Source organism: Anser cygnoides, chromosome 20 (assembly GCF_040182565.1).
Source record: "Anser cygnoides isolate HZ-2024a breed goose chromosome 20, Taihu_goose_T2T_genome, whole genome shotgun sequence".
In the NCBI taxonomy this organism is placed as follows: domain Eukaryota; kingdom Metazoa; phylum Chordata; class Aves; order Anseriformes; family Anatidae; genus Anser; species Anser cygnoides.
This window is the reverse complement of record NC_089892.1, coordinates 550,191-575,611: the sequence shown is the minus strand read 5'-3', so window position 1 is coordinate 575,611 and position 25,421 is coordinate 550,191. Positions and strand designations below refer to the sequence as shown.

Sequence of the window (25,421 nt, the reverse complement as noted above, 5' to 3'; positions counted from 1 at the left end):
CCGAGCAGCAGAGCCGGGCCGGGCCGGGCCGGGCCGGGCCGCGGTCGCAGCGCGGTCGCCGCCTCCAGCGGACCGGGGAGCCCGCCCGCAGCCGGAGATCAGGCTTTGCGCCCGAGGGGCCGCACGCTCCGCATCGGCTCGGCAAAGTCCGCACCCTGCGGAGCTCCCCCCGCACCCCCGCGGGTTGCGGACACCGCTCCAGGGGCAGCGGGCGCTGCGCGTCCCGCGCCCCGACGGACCGCACGCACGCACCTCGGGGAACGTCGCGCCGGGCCCGGCGGGGCGGCCGCACGCACCCCGCCGGGAGTGCAGAAAAAAGCACGGGCACAGACGGGGCTGCACACGCATGCACGCAGCCAGGATGCGCAGACACCCACACACCCGACCAGGGGCTACACGCTCACGCAGAGAAAACGGAGAGGTCCTCTCCTTCCTCTCCTTCCTCTCCTTCCTCTCCTTCCTCTCCTTCCTCTCCTTCCTCTCCTTCCTCTCCTTCCTCTCCTTCCTCTCTTCCTCTCCTTCCTCTCTTTCGTTCAGACCCGGGCCCCCGCCGTCCCGGGCACGCACACGCAGCGCGGAGCACGGCGGGTCTGTCACGCACACATCCGCACACCCGCGGGGAGCGGGTCTTGCCGCGCACCCACGGCCGAGCCCCCCCGGGCTCCGCGGCGCTCGGGCACACGCGTGCACGCGCCTGAGCAGGGCCGACGACGAGGGAAGAGGACGGGAGCGCCGCTCCCACGCGGGCGGTCACCGCCTCATCCTCGGCCGCGGGAGCTGCGCGAATCCACGCGCACAACTGCAGCAGCCACGAAGGTTCCTCAGGTGGATTCAAACCAGCGTTATTTACTCCTATACCCTATTCTTCCCTGCCTTGTTTAGGAAATACAGAAGGGTGACTGGTTGCTCAACTCTTAAAATTAAAACAAAACACCTCAAAACAAAAAGATTTGTCTTGCAAATAAATACGGAATTAGAACCAAGCCACGGGGAGGAGGGGTTGTGTCAGGCTTGGTTATGTTTTATTCCTGTGATGGTTTTGCGCGTGGGTGTTTTAATTGTATTTTGTTTTTCGTTAAAAGCACTTTATAAACCGAATATAACACCTCATCGAATTGTTCTCGGGGTAACAGGCAGGGATAACAATTATCCGGTGCAGTGTTCGTACACACACATGGCAAGAAGTAACAAATCTTTGGTGTGATATTTGTGAGTAAAAGCCCACGAACAAAGATTGAATTATTGCTGTGGGTGCGAGTTTGGGAGGGTTCCCGTTCCTCTCTCAACGGTCCCGCCGCAGAGGATTGGTGTTTTTTTTTGTTTGGTTGTTTTTTTTTAATTTGAAGTTACAAAAACTATTGCGGAAAGGACAGAGGGACTCCCATTTTCCTCGCAATTGTCGAACACAGTTTAACATAGCCGTTGTGTGATGGAGAAAACTGAATCCTTACACGACAATAGGAAGGGAACATAAAAAATTAATGTAAACGAGAAGCTTTTTTTTCTCCGCTGATTGAACTCTGAAATCTAAGCAGCTTTTATCTTGATCTCAGAATTAAATAATCATATATTATTTTTTCGGTATTAGCTACAAAGGTTTTCAGATTTGTATTGTCCCGAACAAAAATCAAATAAGCTCTACTACTTAAAACCCTTTCCAAAATATTTGACTAAAACGTAATTATGAATTTCATTCAGAGATGTTTCTGTACGAAGAGAAAGAAGGCTTTACCTTAAGACCCAGAAAAAAAAGCATTAAGTAATTCAAGTTAACACTTGTCCTGCTTATTAAATATCAATATTTTGGGAGCATTACAAAATAAACTCTCTTCCTTCAGCAGGGTCACAGCATATCACGGGTCACATTAAGAAACCCGGTACTGAATCCTTTCCAGACTTTTATTTCCTTAGATTTAAATTTTTAACGGTATCAGCAAAAAAACAAAAACGAAAGGAAAGCCCCAAACACGGTATTTCAGGAATTCTCTCTCTAGCATACGGAGAGCGGTGGGTATCGCTTTTCTTATATGTTTCTTTCTGAACAAAAAAGAACAGAAGAGCGCGGTAAATTAAAATATGCTTTTTTTTTTCGCACGTGCATATTGTGTGCAAATATGTAATTATATATATAAACACAGAGCATCTACGCGTTCAAATACTTTTGCATTTAAGAGAACGAAACAGTACAGCACATCCAAAGCTCTCTGCAGCCAGTCGCGTTAAACGGTATTTAGACAGTACGTGCGGACACAGCGCTCCCGAGCGCGCTGAGCGCTCCCGGGCACGGCCGCGGGACGGTCCCGCCGCCCTCGGCCCGGGGGTCGGCCCCTCGGAAAGGAGCGGAGTCACCGGACGCTCCCTCGGGCCGGGCCGGGCCGGGCCCTCCGCGCCCGCACGCCGAGCCCCGCGGGGCGCCGCCCGGTAGCCCTGCGGCGGCCGCCCGGCCCCGCGCCGCGCCGCTCCGCGCCGGCCACCGGGCCCCTCCGCGGGCAGCCGGGGCCAGGGCCCCGGCCCCGCGCCGTAGCGGAGCCGGCCGGCAGCGACGGGCGTTAACGGCGCGGCCCCGCGCCCCTGCCCCGTCCCCGCCAGGTGCCGGCGGGGACAAAGGCGCGGCCCCGCCGCCCGGCGGCTCTCGCCCGGGGGCTGCCCGCGGCCGCCCGGGCCCCGCCGCCACCTGCCCGCGGCCCTGGCCGGCGGGCCGCCCGCGCGGCGGGGCCGGCGGCGCAGCTACGTACCCCGGGGCAGGAGCCAGGAGCTGCCGTCGGGCCGAGCTGCCGGCTGTCGGCCGCCGCCCGGCCGGAGCGGAGCCCGGCGGGGACTCAGGGAGCCGCTCGGGGCCGCTCCTCGGCGGCCGCGCTCTCTTCTCCCGGCCGCTCGCCCCAGCCCCGGTCCCGGTCCCGGCCCCGGCCCCAGGACCAGGCCCCCGGCCCGCGGGGGCGCGCCCCGGCCCCGCGCGCTGTCCGCGCGCCCCGCGGCCGCCCCGAGTCGCCCCGGGGGTGCGCGGAGCCCGCCCGCCCCGCGCCTCGGGCGCCGCCGCGCTTCGGGGGCTGCGGGGGCCCGCCGGGGCCAGGGCACTATTTGACGTCGAGGAGACGGATCACCGCGGCGCAGCGATACGGCGCGCACCAATGGAGTTCAAATGTCAGCAAGTTTGAGGAGGGGTGAGGCGCCGGGGGGTGTGTTCCTCCGCCGCGGCCCCTTCTCTAAACGGCGCGGCTCCTCGGGACGCCGCATGGCACATGGGCTGCGGAGCGCCGGGGAAGCCCCGCCGCCCCGCCCGGCCCCGCCGCGCCGCTCCGCCCGGCCCCGGCCCCGGCCCCGGCCCCGGGAGGGCCCTCCGCGGAGGGCGTGGGGCTCCGGCGAGCAGGTGACAACGCGGGCTGCCCAGCGCCGTGTGCGGAGCATGTGCGCGCCTGTGTAGCACGGGCTGCCCCCATGGGCAGCGGCGCCGGCTCCTTCCTCTGCCCCCCGTCTCTGGAAGTTCAGGCAGGAAACGCTCCTCATGTCTCCCAGATAAAAATAAAAGCGACTCCCTCCTCCCAGCAACAGAGTGTCCCAGAGCTCGGCCAGACGCGGGGCTGAGCCGGCCCCGCCGCCCGGCAGCCCGTCTCCCCCGGCCGCCCCGGAGCGCCGGCCAGCGCCGCCGCCTGCCCCATGGATATTGCAACAGGTCCCGAGTCCTTGGAAAGGTGCTTTACGCGGGGCCAGTCGGACTGCTCAAAGATGCTGGACGGTATTAAAATGGAAGATCACCCTCTGCGCTCGGGTCCGGCCACGTTAGGAGTGTTACTGGGTGAGTTGCTGCTCGTTTCTCGGCTATGCCAAAAAGCAAACCCTGCTGCTCCCCTGGCTCCGCTCGGTGCCCGGGGCTGCGCTCTGACGGAGCCCGAGCCCGGCTGGCTGCGGGCTGAGCAGCCTCGCCCCGGGCTGCAGGCGGGCGCGGAACTTTCTAACTGACACTTGCGGGGCGCAGACCTGGAGGCGGCCACGCTCGCCCCTGCCGAAGTCCGAGGCCGGCCGAGCTGCGCTGCTCGCGGCTGCCCGACTCCGGGCGCCGCAGCGGGGCCGGGGCCGGGGCCGGGGCCGGGGCCGGGGCCGGGGCCGGGCGCGAGAGCGGCGCGGGGCCGGGGAGGCGCGGGCCCGTCCCGCCGCTTCACGCCGCTCTTTGCCGTTCCCAGGGTCGGACTGCCAGCACCAGGCCGTGTGCGAAGGCTGCCAGAGGCCCATCTCGGATCGGTTTCTGATGAGGGTGAACGAGTCCTCCTGGCACGAAGAGTGTTTGCAGTGCGCGGTGTGTCAGCAAGCCCTCACCACCAGCTGCTACTTCCGGGACCGAAAGCTCTACTGCAAACAGGACTACCAACAGTAAGAACACTCCGTGCGTCCCGCCGGCCTGGCCCGGCTCAGCCCGGCCCGGCACGGCTTGGCAGGGCCCGGCTCGGCCCCGCGGTGCCCGCCGGCGGCGAGCGAAGCCCTGGCAGCGTGGCCCGGCCCGCCTCGGAGGCACGCTGCGAGACTCGGAGCGTGTTTCTGAGCGGGCCGCCTCTGGCAGCTTCCCACCGCGATCGTGCGAACGCCCAGAGCCCCTCAGGGACGGGGGGCTGCGCCCGTGCCGCGGACCCGGGGCTGCTGTGGGTGGCGGCCCCGGCTAGCGGGGACGCCGGCGCCGAGGCGGAGCGGCCGCCTGGAAATTAACGTTGCAGCGAACGGCGCTGAACGAGCGTTGAGACAAAATGTCCTTCCGAAGGGGGAGCTGCCCGCCGCGGGCTCCACAGCGCTTGGACCCGTTGCGGTCCGGGGTCCTGCGGTGCCGTCGGAGGGGGGCGGCGGCGGCTCGGCGCGACGCGGCCCGGCCCGGCGCGGCCCGCCGCAGCTGTCGCCACCTGGGCTGCGGAGGCACCGCAGGGCCCGTCCGCCCGGGGTCGAGCCCCGTCCCGCCGGCGCCCCGGAGCTGCGCGGGGACAGCCCCGGCGGCCGGCCCGCGGTTAGTGCCGGCCGCGCCCGGCGCCGCGCAGGGAGCCCGGCGGCGCGGCGCCCCGAGCGGGCGGTGAGCGCCGGGGCCCCCGCGCGGGGCTCGGCGGGGCCGTCGGGGCGCACCCGTCGGGGCGAGACCGGGCGCGGGGCGCCCGTCGCCGGCTGCCGAGCCGCTGTCGGGGCGCGGAGGGCGCGCGGGCGGCCGTGCCCGCGGGCCGTGGCCGCAGGGTCCGGCGCCGGCCGAGCCTCCACGGCAGAGCGAGCGCGGCGCTGACTCTTTCCTCCCGCGGCCGGGCGCTCCCCGCGCTTTATTTTATTTACACTTTATCCCCAAAATGTCAGGCTTTGTCGGGAAAGCGGCCCCCCGCCGCGCCGTGTCCTTGTGCGGAGACAGAGCTCCGGCCCTGCGTGGCGTTTGTCCTCCCCTGCAGAAGCCCACTTCATGCTTGTCACCGAAATTGAGGATCCTTTTTGTGCCGGGAGGGGGGCGAACATGGGCACTTCAATCACTAGGACATAATATGGCTCTGCTAGAAGTCTGGCAACAAACAAAGAACAACAACTATTGGTTTGCATCAACTTTTGTCAGGCATTCAGCAGGCTTCCAGAAAGGCCTGAAGTGGCTTAGTGGCAACAATGTGCATTTCATAGCTACAGCATGAAAATCCATCTCCATGGAAACTGGTAGTAAATGCTAACATGACATGCTGAGTATAAATATTGTTAAGGTTATAACTCTTGTATAAATGGCCTAGATAAATGTCCCCCTGTTTAGGAATTACAACAAAACGTGTTATTTCATACTGCAGCCCTTACCAGCATGCTATTAAAGAATCTTACACAGGCCTGGGTACTTCACATGAAAGTAGACCAGAGTTTGCCTCAGCTAGTTTGCCGCAGTCCTGCCCTTGTAGGAACTGAGATTTTAACAATATTTGTATTTTCTCGTACTCGTATTTGGGAAGAATCTTCACATACTTTGTCTTTTACTTCTACACAAAATAAAATACAGCCTACTAGCTAGTGTGGTAGCTCGATGAAAGTTTTGCCAGTGTAGGTAGTATTACCTTTGATATTTTTGTTAATTAAGAAAGAATTTTAAATAGTGTTTAGGCTACCTAAAAAAGCATTGTTTGGCAATGTAAATATTTATGTTTATTATGAATAAATGTACCACTTCGGTCCTATCTTTAGGTTCTGTAAAATAAAGGAGAATATTTTGTGAGTTAAAAAGCAAGATAATAGAGTACTGCTTTGTATTGCTTTGGAAAAAAAAAAGTTACTGACTGAAAATAGAAATGTAACTGGTTCAGAAATTTACATATTATCAAAAGTGTCCCATTGTATAGGGGGGAAATGGGGTAACCAGGCTGACGAGCAATAAAAAGATATCAACATGTTAGCCTTTGTTGAATCCCAGCACCTAGTGTGACATTACATGATAGCCTGCTGTGTGTGCCCCCAAGGACTGACAGCAGAAGTAGCTCATGGAAAGGGGAGGGGAGACATGGTAAATCAAAATTTGTTTTCTCTGAAATTTTATTAGCCCAAAAGAGCAAACGTGAAACTATGCTGAAACTGTTTGCGTGCTTTCCCTGTCTGTAATGTTTTAGGCTTAGAGAAGCATTCTTTTATGATAGCTAAAGTATAGAAATAGCTATAAAGACATGAAAACTATTTTCACGGGCTGTACAATGCAGATGATCAGTTTTATCGGTGTGGAGGGAGGAGTGAAGCCATGAGCAAGTTGTGCAAGTCATCTCCAGCATGCTAGTACAACCGTCATCCAAGACTGTAACGTACCATGATGTATAACACCTATGTGCTAAGCAAATGTGCTTTGGAGTGCAGCGGTGAAACAGTACCGGTACAGAAGAAGACAATATCAGTAAAATCAGGTGCTTTCTGTTATCCTGAATCCTATTTACAGATCTCTGGAAAATAAAATAAGAGGGAGAATAAAGATTACTTAAATATCTTAGTTACTGAAATTAGCTTTAAATAGATTTTTCTGTATGTAGTAATGTAATTTAAAGGTCAGATTTCTCCAGAACTCCCAGGACTATAATCAAGTGCTGTGTGTATATCTTTGGAAAACTGATGTCTCGTCTTTCTAATGAAAGCAAGCTTCTGATGGGTCAGATATCAGACCTTAAACCTTTCACTGGGTCAGGAATGATTACTGCCCATCCTTGGATAAGGGCATTTCACATTAGGGGGGGAGGGTAAAAACATTTTTCTTTTTTTTTTTTTTCCTAATAAAAATGTTGGCTATTTGAAGCTACCCCTATGCTTGGAATGTTAGAATAAATGCTGGGGGAGGTGGATTAGTGGCCCAAGCATGGTTTGAAGTAGTCAGAGGTGCCTGATAAATGTAATTTATTACAAAAATATCATTGGTGTATCAGTGGGACCAGCCTCTATGCTATGCATGAATTTTACACTCCTCTTACAGAACGCAGTTAAACTTTTTTTTTTTTTTTTCATGAGTACATACTGATCTTTTGATTTTACGTGAAGTATTTATTTTGCTGAGATGTAATATTTTGAGGGTCACAGTACATTTGATTGCAAGGCTTTTAAGGAAAAATACAGAGCAGTACAATGGCACCAGGAAGGCTGACTTTTGCAAGCCTGACTCAAACAGAATCTCTTTGATTTTAATGAGAGCTTTGCCAAATTGCAGTATTGTTGCGCATTTGGAACCTTACACTTGAGCTTTTTTTCCTAAAAAAGAAGTTTTCTTTCTGACAAACTGAAACCTTTAGAGTGAATGTTTCTCAAAAATAGGTGTTTGGCAGTAGTTATTTTCAGGTTATTTGCTTAAATGAATTTATTTATTGTATCACTCATAACAGTGCTTCTTGCTACAAAGCATTAGTAATTAGAAATATTACATATCTTTTTCATTTTCATTTTCTGTTTTTTTTTTTTGTGTGTGATTATGCTTTTCTGCTTTGTTTTTGTCTCACTACTGAGTGTTACACAATGATTTGCTCTAGTTATTGCTGATATTTAAAAATATAAATGCTATGAATAGTAACTATTTCAGGTTACATTTTTGCGTATGTAAGTAATAAATATAATTTCTAGAAAGTTCCGTATTCTTTTTGTAGCATTGAAAATAAAGGCTGTGGAGGGGGTCATTTATTCAAGGAACAGGGTAACAATCACAGTTCATATTTCATAATTTTTTATCTATGCATTTTAAGTTTTGCCTAGCGTAAGAAAGAGAAATATTTAGATTTTTGTTAGATTCTTCACGATGTGTCAGGCGTTGTTTTAGCATCATTGTTGGATGCTGTTAATAAAAGTACTTGCCATGTATTTCTGGTACATATTGATACTGTTCTTCATCTTTAGATCCTTTCTTGGCTGTGACTGTACTTACTTTTTATGTAAAATCAGCGTGGAGCAGCATGTACCTAACAGAAAGGAAACAAAATGCTGTGGAACTTCTTTGCTGTGTGTAAATGTTAACCTCTCTAGATTCTGGAAATTCCATCACGAGCGTAATAGTGAGACTTATGTTTCCCGGTTCTATTGCATTTTATATTCAAAATAGAAAAGCTTCCTATTAGTAAATGTCTCTAATTTTCATGAATGTTATTTTTCTTCCAGAGAGAGAGAGTGAGCATTTCTATCATGAGAGCAGGCTGTGGAATGTAGGCAGAATTCGTGGTACAAGAGGTGACTCGAGTTCTCAGATTCTGCTACACGCAGAGTGGGTAATACTGTTTACTAACAGGAAGATTTTATTTGTTTTCAGTTTTACATTTTTTTAAACTGAGGAACATCAGACTTATTGTTATGTTCATCAGTACAATTGTTCATCATCTGAATTTGGTAAAATTTTGCAGAGCAGTGGTGTCCCACTCCACTCCATTTGCCTCCTGCATTAGACTGTCTCTAGTCCTCGTGAATGTGTCATTAGGAAATAGCATAAAACTGATTGAAACTTAGAGATGAGGAGTAGCATAAGCACATACCCAGGACATAGAGTAATGATTAAAGTTATGTCATCCACTAAAAATGCTTTTAAAAGTGTCTGAAATACTCTGGCATTTTTTTCTGAAAAACCAAACGTTCCTGCATTATCAGACATATCAGCCCAATTAAAACGTCTTTGTAAGATCAGGCTTTACGAGCACCTCAAAACAATTCCAAAAGCAGGAGTGTTACAGAAATGTAACTTATTTCTGCAGATGACATCAGCAGAGTAGCCAGAGATTGGGCAGAACCCCCTCAGGTCCCCCCTGCGTCAGCAGGAATTCATCTCCTTGCAGCACGTAGAAGAGGTTGCAGAGGAGATAACTGCGCAAGTTTTGAAATGGCACTGGATCAACAGAGCCAGCGAAGAGAACAGAGTTTGGTTAGAAGTTAGACTGAATGAATAGTAGCAGACATATAGAGTGGAGCATGTTGTAAGAATTTGGGGAGATATTTTGGTTTCCTTCAACAATCATGGTAAACTTACTGGACAAAATAATTACAACAGTTATATATAAATTGTACTTATCCATGGTAGAAAATGATAGGGAAGAACTTTTTGCAATGTAGGCAATATGCAACTAGATTAAAAAGAGGATAATTTATAATATCAAACTTCCATCATTAGAAGAAACAATAAACATGATACACACTGTGAAAATTTCTTCACCAAAATATATAATAAACAGGAGTATTTTGTATTCTGCTAAGAAATCACATCTATTATTTTTTGGCCTAACATTTTAAGCTAGTTCAAAGGCATACATTGCACCTTTTCAGCTATTAGTAATATATCATGATGAAATGTCTGGATTATAATGTATTTTCTTAGATCAATTACGTTATTAGTGTATTTCAATTGTAAATGTATATCTTCCGTGCCTCTGTTGTGGAGCAGCCTATAAAGCATGATATGTCTTAAAACACTTACTGCTCTTGTGATCTTTAAAAGTTGGGGCATATTTAATAACAGTTAGAGTCTGCTTAAATTAGTCAGATAGTTGGGAATAAATTTTCAGAAGAAAAAAAAGGAGTATTTTTTCATAATGTATCTGTTAGTTTTATTTTTCATTCCAGACAAAATCCACAAAACTCAGATTTATACTAAATCTGCTTTTCTTCACTACTGTTCTTGAAACAAGAATTGATTTGATTTTGTTTAATATCTCATTCTACTGGAATGAAGAATGCAGCAGATAAAGTAAATTATTAGACATGAGCTTGAGTTCCCTACATACTCACAGTGCAAGTCAGTGGGAGATTAGAGTGCACAAGAAAAGAGTATGGGGCCTTCAGTGGGTATAATGAAATACATACTTAAAAACAAACACGCTTGCTGTCCTGCATTGTGAAATGAGTGTGTACACGCAGTTAGGCGCAGAGACATACACACACACACGCCTCCCACCCCAGTACCCATACACAAAGAAGCCCATAGACTTCTGCTGACATGCTCAGTGGGGTAATTTTGGGGGGAAGACAGGATTAGTAACATGCTTCTGCTCAGTGGGGTAATTTGAGGGGGAAGAGAGGATTAGTAAAATACTTCATTTTTCTTATCATTGTTAGACTGAAGAGCCGACAAGTACATTTTATGTTTGTTTGGTTTGCACAATACTTCTTGGGCTGTTTGGTTCTTGTGTCAGTTTTGGAAGAATGTGATGTGTAAATGTAATAGTAATATTTCAAGATTTCACAAGTTGCATAATGTTCAGATTCACAAAAAGACTGTGAATTTTAAACCCCAGCAAAATGGAAAAAGAACGTTACAGTATCTTTTAAAAAGGGTGTTTCAGGTCAAAAGACATACTTGCAGGGGAAAAAAAAAAAAAACAAAAACAGGGATAAATGCTGCTTTTTTCCTGCATTATTTTTTCTTGTATGATAAGTCATGTTATTGCTCAGGTAAGGTAAGAAAGCAAGCAAGCAAGTAAATAAAACTGTGAAGTGAATTGTACAGCAATCTCCAGTAAAGGTAAACAAGCCATGTATTACTCTTGGATGGTTTAGTGTGGTGGAAAGATTTTTTTTGGCATGATTTGGGGATGATTGCATTACTCAGGAGGCAAAGATTGACTCATAATGAAATGACAGTGTCTTGTTCATTACAAAATATCAAAACTCCACATTTGTTCTGAAACAAAGAAGAAGGTTAGATGTGTGCGATGTTCACAGTGCGATGTGAACCTTGACAGCTGAGCCACTGGCAGCCAAATTCTGAAATTAGAGGACTTACCGTGGATTTAGATGAGTGCAATTAAGAACACAAATTTCCTTTCTTTAAGTGAATTGGATAAATATATCAAGCAAGCAGGGAAAGATTATTCAATATACACCTTGCAGACCTACGTAATTGTAGTGTGCTGTATCTAAAGCTGTTACTTAAAACTGATTTTAGCTTGATAAAAAATGTTAGGTTTTTTTTTTTTTTAGAAAACAGAAGTGTTTTCTGAATTAAGACGCTGTAAAAATGTAACGGAGATAAGATTATTTTGCAGATAACTTTAACAGCACTGGTAATGTTTAGGGATAGAGACACTACTTCCACTATGTAAACTAAGTAAAAAAAAATCATGTGAACAAATCCATATCTAATGTAAAATAAATACTGAAAGTAAAGTTAGACTTCTGAATTCAAGAATATAGAGCATGAAAGAAAAAAAATGAAGAAAAAAAACTTTTCAGGTAGAACAAGCTGACCTTTGGTTTTAAATATAATGTTCTTTGGTGTTTATAACATGCATGCTAAAATAGATCCAAATATCTGAGTCTTACTTGCCGCGTTCAGCAAAATTATTCACCATTTCCAGATGCTTCTTTAAATTCAAGATAAAATTGAGGCAGATCTTTGACTTTTTTTTTTTTTTTTAATTACTACGATTGCATTTTCTTTAAGTTCCTGAACTTGCTTTGGCTAGACTGTTACTCTTCAAATGAAATTTTGTCTTGCTTTTGTTTTACCTCTTGGTATGCCTGCCTGCAATTGCTTTGAACATATGTTGACAAACTTGTCCAATCGCTCTGACTAAAGCAGTCACAGAGATCAGATCCAGCCACTGGCATCAGCGGGTTTTATAAAAAGTAAGGCAAATTATTGTGCTAGAGTGATGTGAGGAGCAGACGGGGATTTCTGTTCCCTGGAAGTGAGCAGTCAGTTGTCAAAACTGCGAAATAGGCTCTGATTCTTACCAAACAAATTACCAATAACAAACATTGTCTCCTTTTATACAACCGACACATACATAGAATATATGTGTTGCCATTGCCCTTTATTGGGTATTGAATGCACCTTATAAGTAGAAAGCACCATGTGTGGCAAATTACGCAATTGTAATGGAGATTATATAGGAGCTAACCCCTTAAAGTATCTTGTATGCAACATTAAGTATACACTGTCTTTAGAAGATAAAGTGTTCAGATCAGTATTACCAGAGGAACTCAGGATCTGTTACAACTTTTCAAGACTGAGATGGAAATCTACCAGCCCAGCTAAAACCTACCTGCATGTTTCTTATCACGATGCTCAGATTGAACAGAGAGAATTTTACTCTTCTTTCAAAAACTATTTGCCGTGGGCAACTGAACAAGGAGACATTTGCAAGATTGTATTACAGTAAAGGAATTGTTAATATGATTAATTCCAGTTTGTTATTTTGTTGGTTTTGAAATTTTACAGTGATCTTCATTATAGATACAGCAGAACCGATACAGCACAAATTGATTAAATGCCCTTTAATATCAACATAGACAAGGAATAACATATTTCTTAGGAACTTTATAAGGGTTTATACTCCAGTGTTTCTGTAACAAGCCAACACATTTAGAGAAAACACTTGTCACGGAGGTCATTTGCTTTGTTTCCAAAACATACTACATATTTTATTTAGTATGCAAAAAAATTTTCCTTTGCAAATGTTGACATGAACTTGTGAACATGCAATTCCTATTGACTTCAATGAGAGCCATCCTCGCGCATCAAAGGATAGAATTTGGCTCTTGATTTTACTGCAATCAGTATATTATTTATAATGTACAAGCATGCACATGCACTCTCCCAGTAAGAGCTAATAGAATTTATGTGCACATGCTGAGGACCAAATCCTCCTGGTAGCTGTTTAGGAAGTTTGCTTTCATGTGTTTGTTCCTTAGTGCAACCTGAATCAGCATTCACTGATTACAAAAACAAAAAACAGAACTAAAAAAAGAATAGAGGTCTTTACATAATCGTCTACACCAATGCTATTCTTCACAGTTATTACTTTTATTATTATTATTATTATTATCATAGGAAGCGAGCAAATTTGAATTTGCAGAAAAAAATATTAATAATCTCCTAAAGCATTTATTACAACCAGTGATTACTCACTGTTCCATCAGACTGACTCAAACATTGCTACTTCTTGCAGTAGTTTCTCTTTTCAAAATTTAGCACTAATGCATTCCTTGTATATTAGAAAGCATGTTTCTTACAGAATGTGCATGTGAGAGGTGTGACTGGGAACAGTGTTTGTTCTTCAGAGGTCAGGCTCGGCAGAGCGCTGGGCATCGCTGACTTCCACAACCAGAGCTGGGGTCACCAGGAGCTCTGCAGGACCAGACCCTTAGGCTGCCGCATGATACGTGCCAAAACCCATTAGTGAGAAAGGTTACAATTGTCATTAACATCCATTCCACAGAACAGTTGTTTTCAACCTGTGTGATCCTATCCTTCGACATAATCAGCTTGCCTACAGCTAGCATTTTTCTATCACCTGATAGAGCCTACTCCTTTAACTTCCCACTGGAAACAGCTTCTCTGATTTCTAATTTTCTGTTTTATGTCACAACTTTAATCCAGTTTCATGGGAGGGAGGGTGTTTGCTGAGGTTTCTTTTGATAATGCATGTAAAATGAGACAAGTATTTAATTCTGTATTGTACAGAACAGGCTTATTAGTAAATCAGAATAAAGCATGGTAGGAAACCAGGAAACTGAGTGAGTCGCAAAACACAAAAAAATGCAAAACAGAACACTGAAATGACCACAGAATAGGCAAGCTGCCTCCAGTTGGTAGAAGCTTTGGTGCAGCGGGGTACAGCTTTATGTGGTAGTCTGGTAGCTCCAGCACTACCCATAAATATTCAGGATTTTCTGCAGACATTTCTTTGTAGTTAATGATCAGTGTTAAGCAACCTCTACTGCAACAGCTCTTCATTTATATATTTTAGCAGTGCTGTGCCCTCAGAACTGTGGTAGATCTTGGCCAGGAGCAGGCCAACCTTCCTGTCTCTGTGAACCTTGTAGTGAGCTTTTAACGTGGTCAGGAGCCACAGAAGGGATGATTGCAGATGCTGCAGGGAGCTGTGGGAGGACATTGAGCTGGGAGGAGTGAGAGATGCCTCCAGCTGCCCACGGTCCCGCTGCTGCAACACAGGCTGGAGCTGGCTGGGCGCTCAGCCTTGTTTTCACCTGGTTTATTTCTTCCAGCAGCTGGGGATGTAGGCTACCTGGTCCATCCTCCCTGTCAGGCAAATGATGGAGCTGTGCTTGAGCTGCTCGTGAACTGCACATAGATCAAAAGCCCCCAGCTTGGCTCCTCCAGGCTGCGGCAGGGGAGCGGGAGCAGTGTGGGCACACAGGTTGGTGCACACTGTGTGTTTGGGATGCGGTCGCACACGCTGTCTATTCAGAGGTGTCTGCATGGTCATTGGGATGTTTGTGTTTCTGACTTTTCCTCCCCTCTGACCTGGATATTAATAATCACGGCTTGCCAACTGAATTTCCTCTCTATGAAGGTTTGTACAGGCAGGCTTGATTCAGTGCCTATCTGTTGCACTTTTGGAGAGCAGTCCTCATGCTGCCGGAGCTTGTAGCGGGCTGTGGCTCTCGCTGAGGTCAGCAGTGCATTCCTGATGCAGCTGTCACCGGCACACGAAGTGCTCCCTGCACGAGGCTGCTGATGCTGCCAGGTCATTGGCCCCCACAAGGGCCTGAGCTGGCAAATCCTCCCTCACAGGGCTCCCTAAGTAATGCCCTGGAAGCCAACTTCCCTGGCATGCAGTGGCTTGCAGTATCATGCAAGTCCAGGCTACTTGACAGAAAATGTCTAGAGAGAGCTTGGTGGAGCTGTTCACTGCAGTTTTTAGGAATGAGGCTCTTCATAGGCCAAAGCTGCCCCAAGTACCTTGTTTAACATTGCAAGTTGTCCACTCAGTTGGATCTTGGCATGGGCTTCATCTGGCGACGATGAAGGTTTTGCACATGGAGCACGACCCCATGGGTCAGCTTCCCCTCGTGCTAGAGCTGAAGAAGAAAGTGTGATGGGGCCCTACATGAATGCTCAAACCAGCAGTAAGGCTTTAGAAATCCAACCCTTTCCTTCTCTAAATGTCCTGACAATGACAAGCTCCTGTTCTTCACAACTCTGGTGGCTCTGTTGTCCTTCACAAGCTGCTTGTATTCCCTGTGCTTACGTGCACTGGGGAAATGGAAATATTATAATTCTAGTGCTTCAGTCAGCTTCTGATTATTAATGATTAGACTCCAGAGTCATAAAGGAAGAAGATATAGAGAAAGAAACAGCAAAACCTGCCCCTGTGCAGAGCCAGTCTGTCCCAAGTCCCAGTGAATGAGTTTTGCCTCCCACACATGGCTCTCTTGAAACTGTAGAAGAAAAAAAATATTCCGAAGTGATTCTATTGATAGTAACTTCACGACACGTCGGTATGGTTTTTGTTACATGCAAACAATCACACAGACTCGGGAGAATACATGCCTTTCCGTGTTTTTAAATGGCCGTTTTTAGCTTTTAGGTTTCGGTGCTTTAAGCACCACGTAGTAACAGAAGGCGGCCAGGGAAGACTCAGTGAAGGTGGGCGAACCGACGCCGTACGGAGCAAGCCCCCGGACGGGCCGCAAGCAGAGCTTGCGTTCGCAGCTGGGCAGGGAGCGGGGCGGGGGCTCCCGGACCGCTGCTGCCGCCAGCCCTACGGCGCGGGGTGCGGGCCCCGCCGCGCCCGGCAGCAGGCACCGGGGACGCGCTGCCCGTCGGCTGCGCCCGGCAGCACGCGAGCAGGCGGCGGGGGCCGCCCCGGCCACCGCCGCGCCCTGCCGAGGGCCGGCCGCGCTGCTGGCGGGTGTCCCGCCGGCGGCGGCCGCGGGAGGGCCGCCGGGCCGCGGGGCTCGGGCTCGCCTCCCCGCGCGCCCCCGTCCTCGGCGGGCGCCGGGCCTCGTCCCGCGGCTCGGAGGCGGCCCCGAGCCGAGCGGCGGCCCCGGCGGGGCGGGCGCGGGGAGCGCCGGGCGCCGCGCCCCGGCTGCGGCGTCTGCGGAGCGCGGGGCTCCGCGGGGCCCGAGCGCGCTGCGGGGCCCGGCCGCGGGGGGCCCGGGGCCGGGGCCGGCGCCGGCCCGGAGGCACCGCCGGCCCCAGCCGCCGCCCCCGCCGGGGCGCGGTGCTCCCCCGGCCGCGGAGGGAGCGGTCCCGCGCTCCCGCTATCGCCGCGCCCGGCGGCGGTGCCGCCCGTCCGCGGACCCCCCGCGCCGCACGTCGGGCGCGCGGAGGCTTCGCAGCGGCCGGATGCTGCCTCGCTGCCGTTCACACACGCGCGCGAGAGCAATCGCGTGCTTCATCGCATTTTCCCCCGGTTTTCCCGAGCTGCGAGGATGCTGGGCACACATTTCACCTTACAAAAATCGCGAAGGGGCGACAGTACCAGTGCGGTATCCGCGTGCAGCTCATGTTGGCGTTTGCGTGGGCACTGATCCCTGCACCAGATATGACAATGCCCTGTGTGTGCATTCGGGTTTGTGCGAATGTGCTTGTACAAAGACAAGCAATGCTATGGTTTCTTACAGCTGGAACACAACTTGGCAGTACTTGTAGTACAAAATACGGGGGAATACTTGTAGTATAAAATCCAAAATTAAGAGCAATATATGAAACGTTACAAAATTACAAATGCAGTAGAAATATTTGAGGGAATAAATGGAATGTGAGATGTTGCAGCAATGCTATCACTGCTTGGCATCATTGGTTTCAACCTGCCAGGCTTTGTGGTTGGAGCTGTAACACACAAGCGAGCCAGCCCGTAGGAGCAGAAGGCGTTGCTGCCAGCAGCCTCATTGTTCATGGAGGGACACAAGTATGGTGCTGCAGCTGCTGCACCGTGGTTACTCCTGGTTGTCACTGCCTGGTGGGAACCACGGTGGGAGGGCTCTGCATGGAGGACGTGGGGTTTGTCTCACAGCTGCAGCTTGCCACGTGCCCAGCTCTGGGAGAGGTGACACACGTCCAGCTGCTTGCAGGGGTCTCCGAGCTGCTGGGGCACATCCCGTCTGAGCGGAGCAGCCAGTGCTGGCAGGGTAAGCAGCTCCTGTTAGCTTGGCCCTCAGAGCCACGCTGCCTCAGCCTCCCTGCCCGTGCCTGGGCCAGTTCCCCAGCATGGCTTTGTGGGTGTGGAATAAATTAGCCTTGATGGCGCCTGCATTAATTTTATGTGGGAGAATCCCCAGCCATTCCAGGGCAATTAAAGGAAGAGCAGCCTTGCCCAGCACAGCTTCCTTCCCATCCAGCCGCCACTCCTGCTCAAGGAGATGGGAGGACTGAATGATGGGCTGCACTTGGGGCCCTGCCACCTGCCTATTGGCTGCAGTCAGAGCAGGGTGGTCCACGGCCCATGGGGACCATGCTCCTCAGCTGGGACAGGCAATGGGACTGCACGGTGGCTGAGATCAGTGAGCCGATGCTCGTGTTACAGAAAGGATGTAGAACAAGCCCAAGGCAAGCAAGCTGTCTTCGTTTCATACATGTTCCATGAATACTGGTTGTCTAGCATAACTGAAGCCTGTTTGTGGCTTTTTTTTTAACTTAAAAATTCAGCTCATATTTTGGCAGGGGTTGTCTGAGTGCGTAGCGGATACATTCAATGACAGAGCTGTAACAGTCAGTTTGTTGGATGCCACAATTAAACCTCAGCTTTTTCACCCAGCCATTTGAAAGCCAGTGGCAAGTTGTCACTCAGGCAAGAATACTTACAAACAAGGTCAGTGCATAGCCCCAGATCCTAACAATGTGATTTTCATCACCTTACCAGTCTTTGGGGAGTCTTCAGCTCCCATCTGGAAGTACCTTCAACCCTTTCCAGCTACGGATCTTGAAATAACGAGAACAGAGAGAAAACCAAAATTACATGGAGTTTATTGCCATTTCAGAAGGGAAAAAGTGTTTGAAAAAGTTTATTCAGGAAGCCAGGGGAAGTTAAGTGGGAGACATTTGCCATTTCATCAGTCTGTTGGTGATAGCCATTCATGCCATAAATGGCTTGTGTCATTTGATGCCAAAAATAACACAATTTTCCTCCCCAAAGGCCTATAGGGTTTTTTTTTGCAATAAATGTTTATTTGTTAATAATATACTTTAAACAGCCCAGTCTTGACCTCAAGTCTCCAAAAGAATCCATCTTCTCTCTGAAAAATCCTACATAGTTTGTGTAATTTTTTCTGGGAAGGTGTAATTGATGGTGCAGTGAAGGGTAGTGTGTTTGCTTTAACTACTGCAGCTGCGTGGATTAACTGTTTATAAGGGCCTACTGTGCTTTGAATGGCTACTTTCTTAGATTTCAAGCCATAATTGACAGCACTTCCTAATGGTTTTGTGGATTTGCTTAAGTTTGATCAGTAAAAATAAATTTCTGCATTTAGCTCACGCATTGTTCTTTTCTCCTGGCTGTTTTGATATCTTTTAAACATTTCTTTGTGATAGTTCTGTTTCATTGGTTAGCCTACAAAGTGCAGCATTTCAAATGGAGATGACTGATACAACTACCTTGTAGATCTGAGCTTGGGTTAGATCTAGTTCCACATCTTGTGTTGATTTTAGAAGAAAACGTAATAGAAATTTGGGTACATAGAAAATAACCTGTATGCAAATATTTCTGACAGGTTTTCTCAATTTAGTTATTTGGAGTCTCTACAGTTTAGCACAGAACTGACAGGTATGAAATAGGTGCAATTAAATATTTGAAAACATAAAAAAGGATTTTGTAAATATGCTTAATGTAGAAACTGTTATATTGAGAAAAAAATAGTAAGTCAGGTAGTTAATTTATAATATCTTACACTGGTTTGATATTGTCTTCCCAAAAGCTGGAGTTAGGTTTCCACTGGCAAAGTGTTTGTGGAATGTCAGTGGTATGTGATCTACAGCCCAGTAATCTAACAATTGTCTTTTCATTAAATTACCAACTACCACTGATTTAACCAATGTTAAATCATGTTTTTGTTCTACTATCTACCACTCTGATCCTTCTTTCTTATGATTTTTATTTAAATTTTTACTAAAAAAAAAAACAACACACAAAGTATTAAGACACTTGTCAGAATTTTTGCTCGTTCTTAAATGCAAATGTGGTTTTCTTGAAGAAATATATAGGACTTATTTTCTTTAAGAACAACTGAGCTATGGAAGAGAGTTACACGTTTAATTTCTCAAAGCATTCCAGCTTAAAGTGCTAGTTTGTTGTCAGTCAGACAGGCACTTGGACAAAATAAGGAACAGTATGTATAAAATGAATGGAATTTATTTTTTTCTTTAAACATTTTGCATTTGTGAAGCTAAATTATTTGGATAGTATGCACACTTGGGTACCTAGTGTAAAACTTACTTTAGTGGGACACCGTGCTGCTAAATGGCACTAGTAGTTTACACAGAATATGTTTGCAATGCATTAATTGTGACAAGTATATGGTGATTTTAAAAATATATATTTTTGAGAAGCACAGCTTCTAGCTTGGCTTGTCATCCTGCAATAATAAGGTGGTTAATTTTACCCAGTGTCTTCAGCTGTTTACAAGGTAAAGTTACACACACAACTAGTTGAAGAACTAGGAGTCTTAGGGTAGCTAAACTGCATGGCAAATGCTAATTTACTTCCCAGAGGTATTTTCTGGGGCAATCTAAGCCACTGTAACCTGAACAACTCTCCTCTTCTGTTGCTGGCAAAGGCTTGTCTTGTCTTTTTGTCCGGTTTGATTTTTCCAGGACAGACTTCTTGACCTTAAATTTAGCCTCTGTTGGATCAGTCCTGTTAAAACAAGATCAAGTCCAAACTTTCTTTCCCAATTTGAAAATATTTGGAAAATAACTTTAAGACTTTTCACAGCTTCCTGCCATCCTGCAGCTTCTGGCACTGCTGGTGAGTTCGAGCCAGAGCAAACAGCTCTGCTGCTGCTGGTGGGGGCTGCTCCCGTGGGGCCCCGCGGTGTGCACGGGGCTGCAGGGGCTCCATGGCCTGGGGGTGTTTGCAGCTCAGCAGTAATGGCAGCCAGCATATCTTGTCCTGTCTGAGGAGCGGAGCAGAGAGCAGAGGAGAGGTGCACAGGGTGTGCCTCGGCCTGTGGTGTGCACGTGAGCTGCCATAGCAGGCAGTGCATGCAGCGGTTCGTGCCCCACTGCTGACCAGCCTGGCCACGTGGCCTGCCTCACTCATCTCCCAGTGGTGTGCGTGATGGCCTCCAGTGACACAGAGTGATGTCTGGGCTGTCTTGGGAATGTTGGGGGACCACGCATGAGGACATGAGTCCTGTGGTTGCCTGGGGGCTGTGCTTGGCATGGTCAGGATGCATGTGGGCTGCTCACAGCACAGCCACGTGGCTGCGTGGGTGTCCAGCTACAGCATGCCCAAGGACAGCGGCGCCACATCCTCTGCACTAGTGCTAGGGGTCAAGCATCCTGTCACTCTCCTCTGTCCCCAGAAGGCAGCACTGTTCAAACCTCATGTGCTTCCTCTCAGACATGGGAGAGCTTCCATGCTGCCAGGGCTCCTCTGGTCACTCTGGCCTGTGTGTCATGGGCTGGACCTGCCCTGCTCCTAGCCACACAGCAGTGCTCCCTGGCTTATCCCTATGGGCACCAGTGACGTCTCTCCAGGTCCTTCCAAGGCAGTGCGCAGTGACTCATGTGTCAGCATCGGCTGCCTGTTTGTGAAACCAAAAAGAAACCTGAAATTGGCTGAGAGCAAAACAGCCACATCTCTAAGGCTAATATGGATTTGCCACTTTAACAGGATATTAAACGTCCTCCTTTGTTGTACAGAGACTGGGCTTTGCAATTTTTCAGTCTTTTTGCCAGCTTACTTTTGCATTAAAGCAACTGACATAACATTTACCTTTATCCTTGTGCATGAGTATTCCTGCTAATTAATTCAGTAACTTTTGACCTTCTGTTTAAAAGATCACAATTGATGGTGTTCCTGAAGACACTGACGTCCTTCAGGATGCTTAGTCATTCATTTATTATGAACATAGCTGTAGCATGATGGCTTGCATCTTTGTCCTGTTATATTCTTGTAATAGCTAACATTAACAAAGTCAAATGGACAAATGAACAAGAGGAAAAGAAGAAAAGCAAAGGAGCAATTAAATGTAACTTTTCATCATGAAAAGGATTTCACTGGTTTATCTTCTAATAAGATTATGTCACTGACACAAGTACCTAGAAGCCCTTGATTGACAGCCTCCTGTACTTTTATCAGGCAGTGTGACACTAAACCTCAGGGCCTTTTGTCCGATAGAGTGAGCTCACGGAAACTTGCCATCCTAATCCCCTTATTCATGTCAAGCACAGAAAAGAAGTCCTGATCAGATGGCACCTTACAACAGTGTCACCTCCACCCCCTCGTAGCTGGATGAACACTGGACATCTGCTTAGTTCTCTGACTGCACTTTGCTCTGTTGGAGCAGAGAGCTCCTGCCTACTGTATTACACATTCCCACTCCTGACTGCTCTAAGCTGTGATTATTACATGTTTTTGGTGTATCACGCCTTGCACTGCTGTGAATGATTTGCATTTTCTGTCCTACTTCCATCCAGGGGAAGCTGGCTATGTAGTGCAGAAAATCCCAGGGGGACGATAGGAGGATTGTTAGGCTAACTTTTCGCGTTTTAATTTTCTTAGCATTTCTCAAAAGAAGGAAAGACCTTTAGGAAGGTATTTCTTTTTCCTTCATGCCTTTAAGACTATGTCAGGAGATGTATCACTAAGCGTCTACAAACTTTCTGTTGAGAGAATGGAGTAAGTAGAACTAAAAACAAATGATCTTTTCATGACTGTAGGGTCAACATGAGGTGCAAAATATTGTTATTGTTTAGTGGTAATTGTTAATAGGTTTAATATTTTTCCAAAGCTCAGAACAGAATTCTATGTAGTCCTCAAGGTATGGATACCTATAGAATTCGCTCCTAAGTGTTGTAGAAGTCAACAATTCATCCCAATAGATGGTATTATAAGTTTCATAGCTCCAGCTCTTTCTTAGTTGTAGGAATTCCTTTGTGCATATCCCTGCAGTAACCTATTTCAAGTAGGGGTTCCCTGTGGTGCTTTATTTACTTGTCCAACTGTTTGGAAGTCTGTTAGTCTAAAGATCAGATGCTCTGAAACAAATCTTATTACTTTAACCAGCTCTGCAAATTCTTCTTTCTCCATTTTTATTGACTTCTCTTCAGCTAGAACTAATACATGTGCAGCAGGTGGGCAAGCATGTCTCTCAAAGTTTAGCCTCTCAGATTTAACATGAGAAACGATAAATCTTTTTGTTTTTCTTGGAAAATGTGGGAAACCACAGGTATTTGAAGAGTTGCCTCTTTAGTGGATTTGTGAAATTTATACTGGTTGCTGCAATTTTTGAAACAGAAGTCTGGGAAATTTTAAAAGAATGCAAGAATGCTGCATTCTGGTGTATAGACTTTTTTTTTTTTTAAGCTTTAATCAAAAGCAAGGAAAAGAGAAATTTTAAAGTTTTTTTTTTTTTTTTTTAACTTTCATCCAGCGTGGCATTACTGGTAGAGATACTTCAATTAATTTGCTTCAAGCTAGTTTACTCAGCACTACTCACCAGTCTTAGTTTTAGAAGGTGTGTCTAGCTCCTCTGTATTTTTCATATTTATGAACATTTTTTAGTAAGTTTAGATGTTAAAAGTCAGTGCTAATTAAGTGTTTTAAGAAATTATCTTTCAGGAATTCCCCTTCCCCCACCCAGTCTCCTGGCGGCCTTGTGCTCCCCAGTCTGAGCACACATCTGATGTGCAGGAAATAGCTGCATCTCCCATGGCACTTAGCTTCAGCAGATATCAAAGTCCTTTACAAAGTGACTTGCCCAGGGTTCCTGCAGGCTGGGGCCTGTCCAGGGTGCTCTCCTCCCTGGGACACACCATTTCCCATGTCTTCTGAGGACCTGGGCAGTACCAGCCATCAGGATGGGAAAATTCCTGTCTGAGGTGCACAGAGGAGTTCACCACTGTTTCCTCCAGATTTGTTTGTTCCACCTTAAACATCAGTGGCTTTTGTCTTACAGTGCAAGCAAATGAGAATGTACACTGCATTGTTTTTTTAAAAAAACAGCAAGCAAAGGAATCTGGAAAGTAGTGATGCTTCCTTTTGATCAGAGGGCTGGAGCACCTTTTCTGTGAAGAAAGGCTGAGAGGGCTGGGGATCTATCTTCAGCCTGAAGGAGAGAAGGCTCCGGGGTGACCTCATTGCAGATTTTCAGTACTTAAAGGGGTCGTATAAAACGGGTGGAGAAGGACTCTTTACTCAGGTAGATAATGATAGGACAAGGGGGAATGGTCTTAAACTAAAAGAGGATAGATTTAGATTAGACATTAGGAGGAAATTCTTCACTCAGAGGGTGGTGAGGCACCAGAACAGGTTGCCCAGAGAATCTGTGGATGCCCCATCCCTGGAGGTGTTCAAGGCCAGGCTGGATGGGGCCTTGGCCAACCTGATCTAGCGGGTGGTGTCCCTGTCTATGGCAGGGGGGTTGGAGTTAGATGATCTTTGGGGTCCTTTCCAACCCAAGCTATTCTATGATTCTATGATTCCCTTCAGCAGAGCATGTTTTCTTTGAATGCATAGTTCTACTCAAATCTCAAAATCTGTATCAGTTTAGTGGCAGTCTCTATAGTGAGGAAAGGACTGGATGAAGTGATCTGAAAAAAAATAAATTATATATCCATCTAATCAGTAAGGCTGGTGAAGGACTGTCTATAAAATGCCTGTAAACATTTAAGGTCAGTTAATTAACAGCTGAATTGTAGCAGAGAGTGTGATGTCAGAGTGTGCTTGGGGAACAAGTCTTAGTAAAACTATAGACAGTCTTCAAAACAACAGATTTTTCAAAGAAACCCTCACTTAAATGCAAGAACAGGAGTATTTTAACATAAGAGAAATGTTAAATGCAAACCAAAAGAATGCAGTAAGAGGCTGTGAATACCGAAATGTTGAGGCTCTTCACTGCGCCAATTTGTGCATACAAGGCAGTAGCTCAGTCAGTGATGGTTCCTGGTAGGATTTCATGTAGTAAAAACTAACAGGTCTGTTTTATAAGGAAGCAGACAATGCAACATTTTCTGCATCCACCAGAGATAAGCAGACCTTACAATCGGCAGCACGCCCTGCAGCTTTATAAAACAGCCCGTCAGATCTGCTTGACATGTCTTGCCCATCTCTTGAGCAAGCGGGTCAGTAAGCAGGGGAGACAGCGATCCACGCACATGAGCGTGGGGAGGTGCTGCTGCATTAGCAGCACTTGATGCTAAAGCATTCTCATTGAAAGAAAAATAACTTTTGTTTGGGCCAAAAAAAAAGAAAAAGAAAAAGAAAAACCTTTCAGGGATTGAATTTCAGAGCCTCCCTGCCTTTCTCTCAGCCCCCTCCAAAGGCTGAAATGATTTGTGTGCGAGGGCCTGTGACCCAGGGAGGCATTGAACAGCGGAGAAGGGAAACATTTGGAGTTCAGAGGGACAGTGGGTCTTGATGACCGGCATAAGACAATGCAGATGTTTCAGATCAGGAGGTTGCAGATGATGACAAGAAAAGGCCCCCAACAGTCTACAGGCTTGGTTCTTTTCTACAGTCCTTTTTTGTTTTCCTTGATGCCACACCTCACAGGATTACGTTTTTAGGACTTATCATAGAAGAATCTCTGTGTTTATTGTATTGGATAGCTCTGGAAAGTAGGGTGGGATTTTAATTTCTCCCTCGGGAGTCTGTTACAAGGTGTGTGCCATGGGTGTTGGCAGTAGCCGAGCGCACCCAGCCCTGCTGCCTCCTGCCCCAGTGGCAGCTGCAGAGCTGAGCTGTGTGTGCTGCAAGCCCTGACAGTGGCCCACGGAGGAGGATTGTCTGCAGTAGAAGTAGAGCCAGTGGAGGAATAGTTTTTGGACAAGAGTCCAACAATAACTGCATGTCCCATTGCCTTGTCTGATATAAACAGAGATTTCCTGGAAGGAGGACAGATTCTGGGACAAGGAAAGAAAAATACTGGCAGAGGGAAGGAGGAGGAGAAATTGTTCGGGATCCTAATTCAGCAGTAGGTCTGCTGGGTGTCTGTGTGCTGATGGCCTTTGTGTTTCTGCACATGGGAGAATTGGAGAGAAGCCGGGGGGCAGCACCAAATCCTGAGCCTTGGTCCTGATATGTGGGCTT

At 47.6% G+C, this 25,421-nt stretch overlaps 1 protein-coding gene across 1 annotated transcript in view; it reads left to right on the top strand.

Moving 5' to 3' along the window:
* Positions 1-3,187: 3,187 nt before the first annotated feature.
* Positions 3,188-25,421, top strand: part of LMX1B (LIM homeobox transcription factor 1 beta) — a 111,282-nt gene continuing 89,048 nt past the window's right edge. The window contains exons 1-2 of the mRNA XM_048055641.2: positions 3,188-3,793; positions 4,179-4,365. Coding sequence (XP_047911598.1) covers positions 3,655-3,793; positions 4,179-4,365 — 326 coding nt within the window. The 5' untranslated portion in view covers positions 3,188-3,654. The remainder of the gene's footprint in view (positions 3,794-4,178; positions 4,366-25,421) is intronic.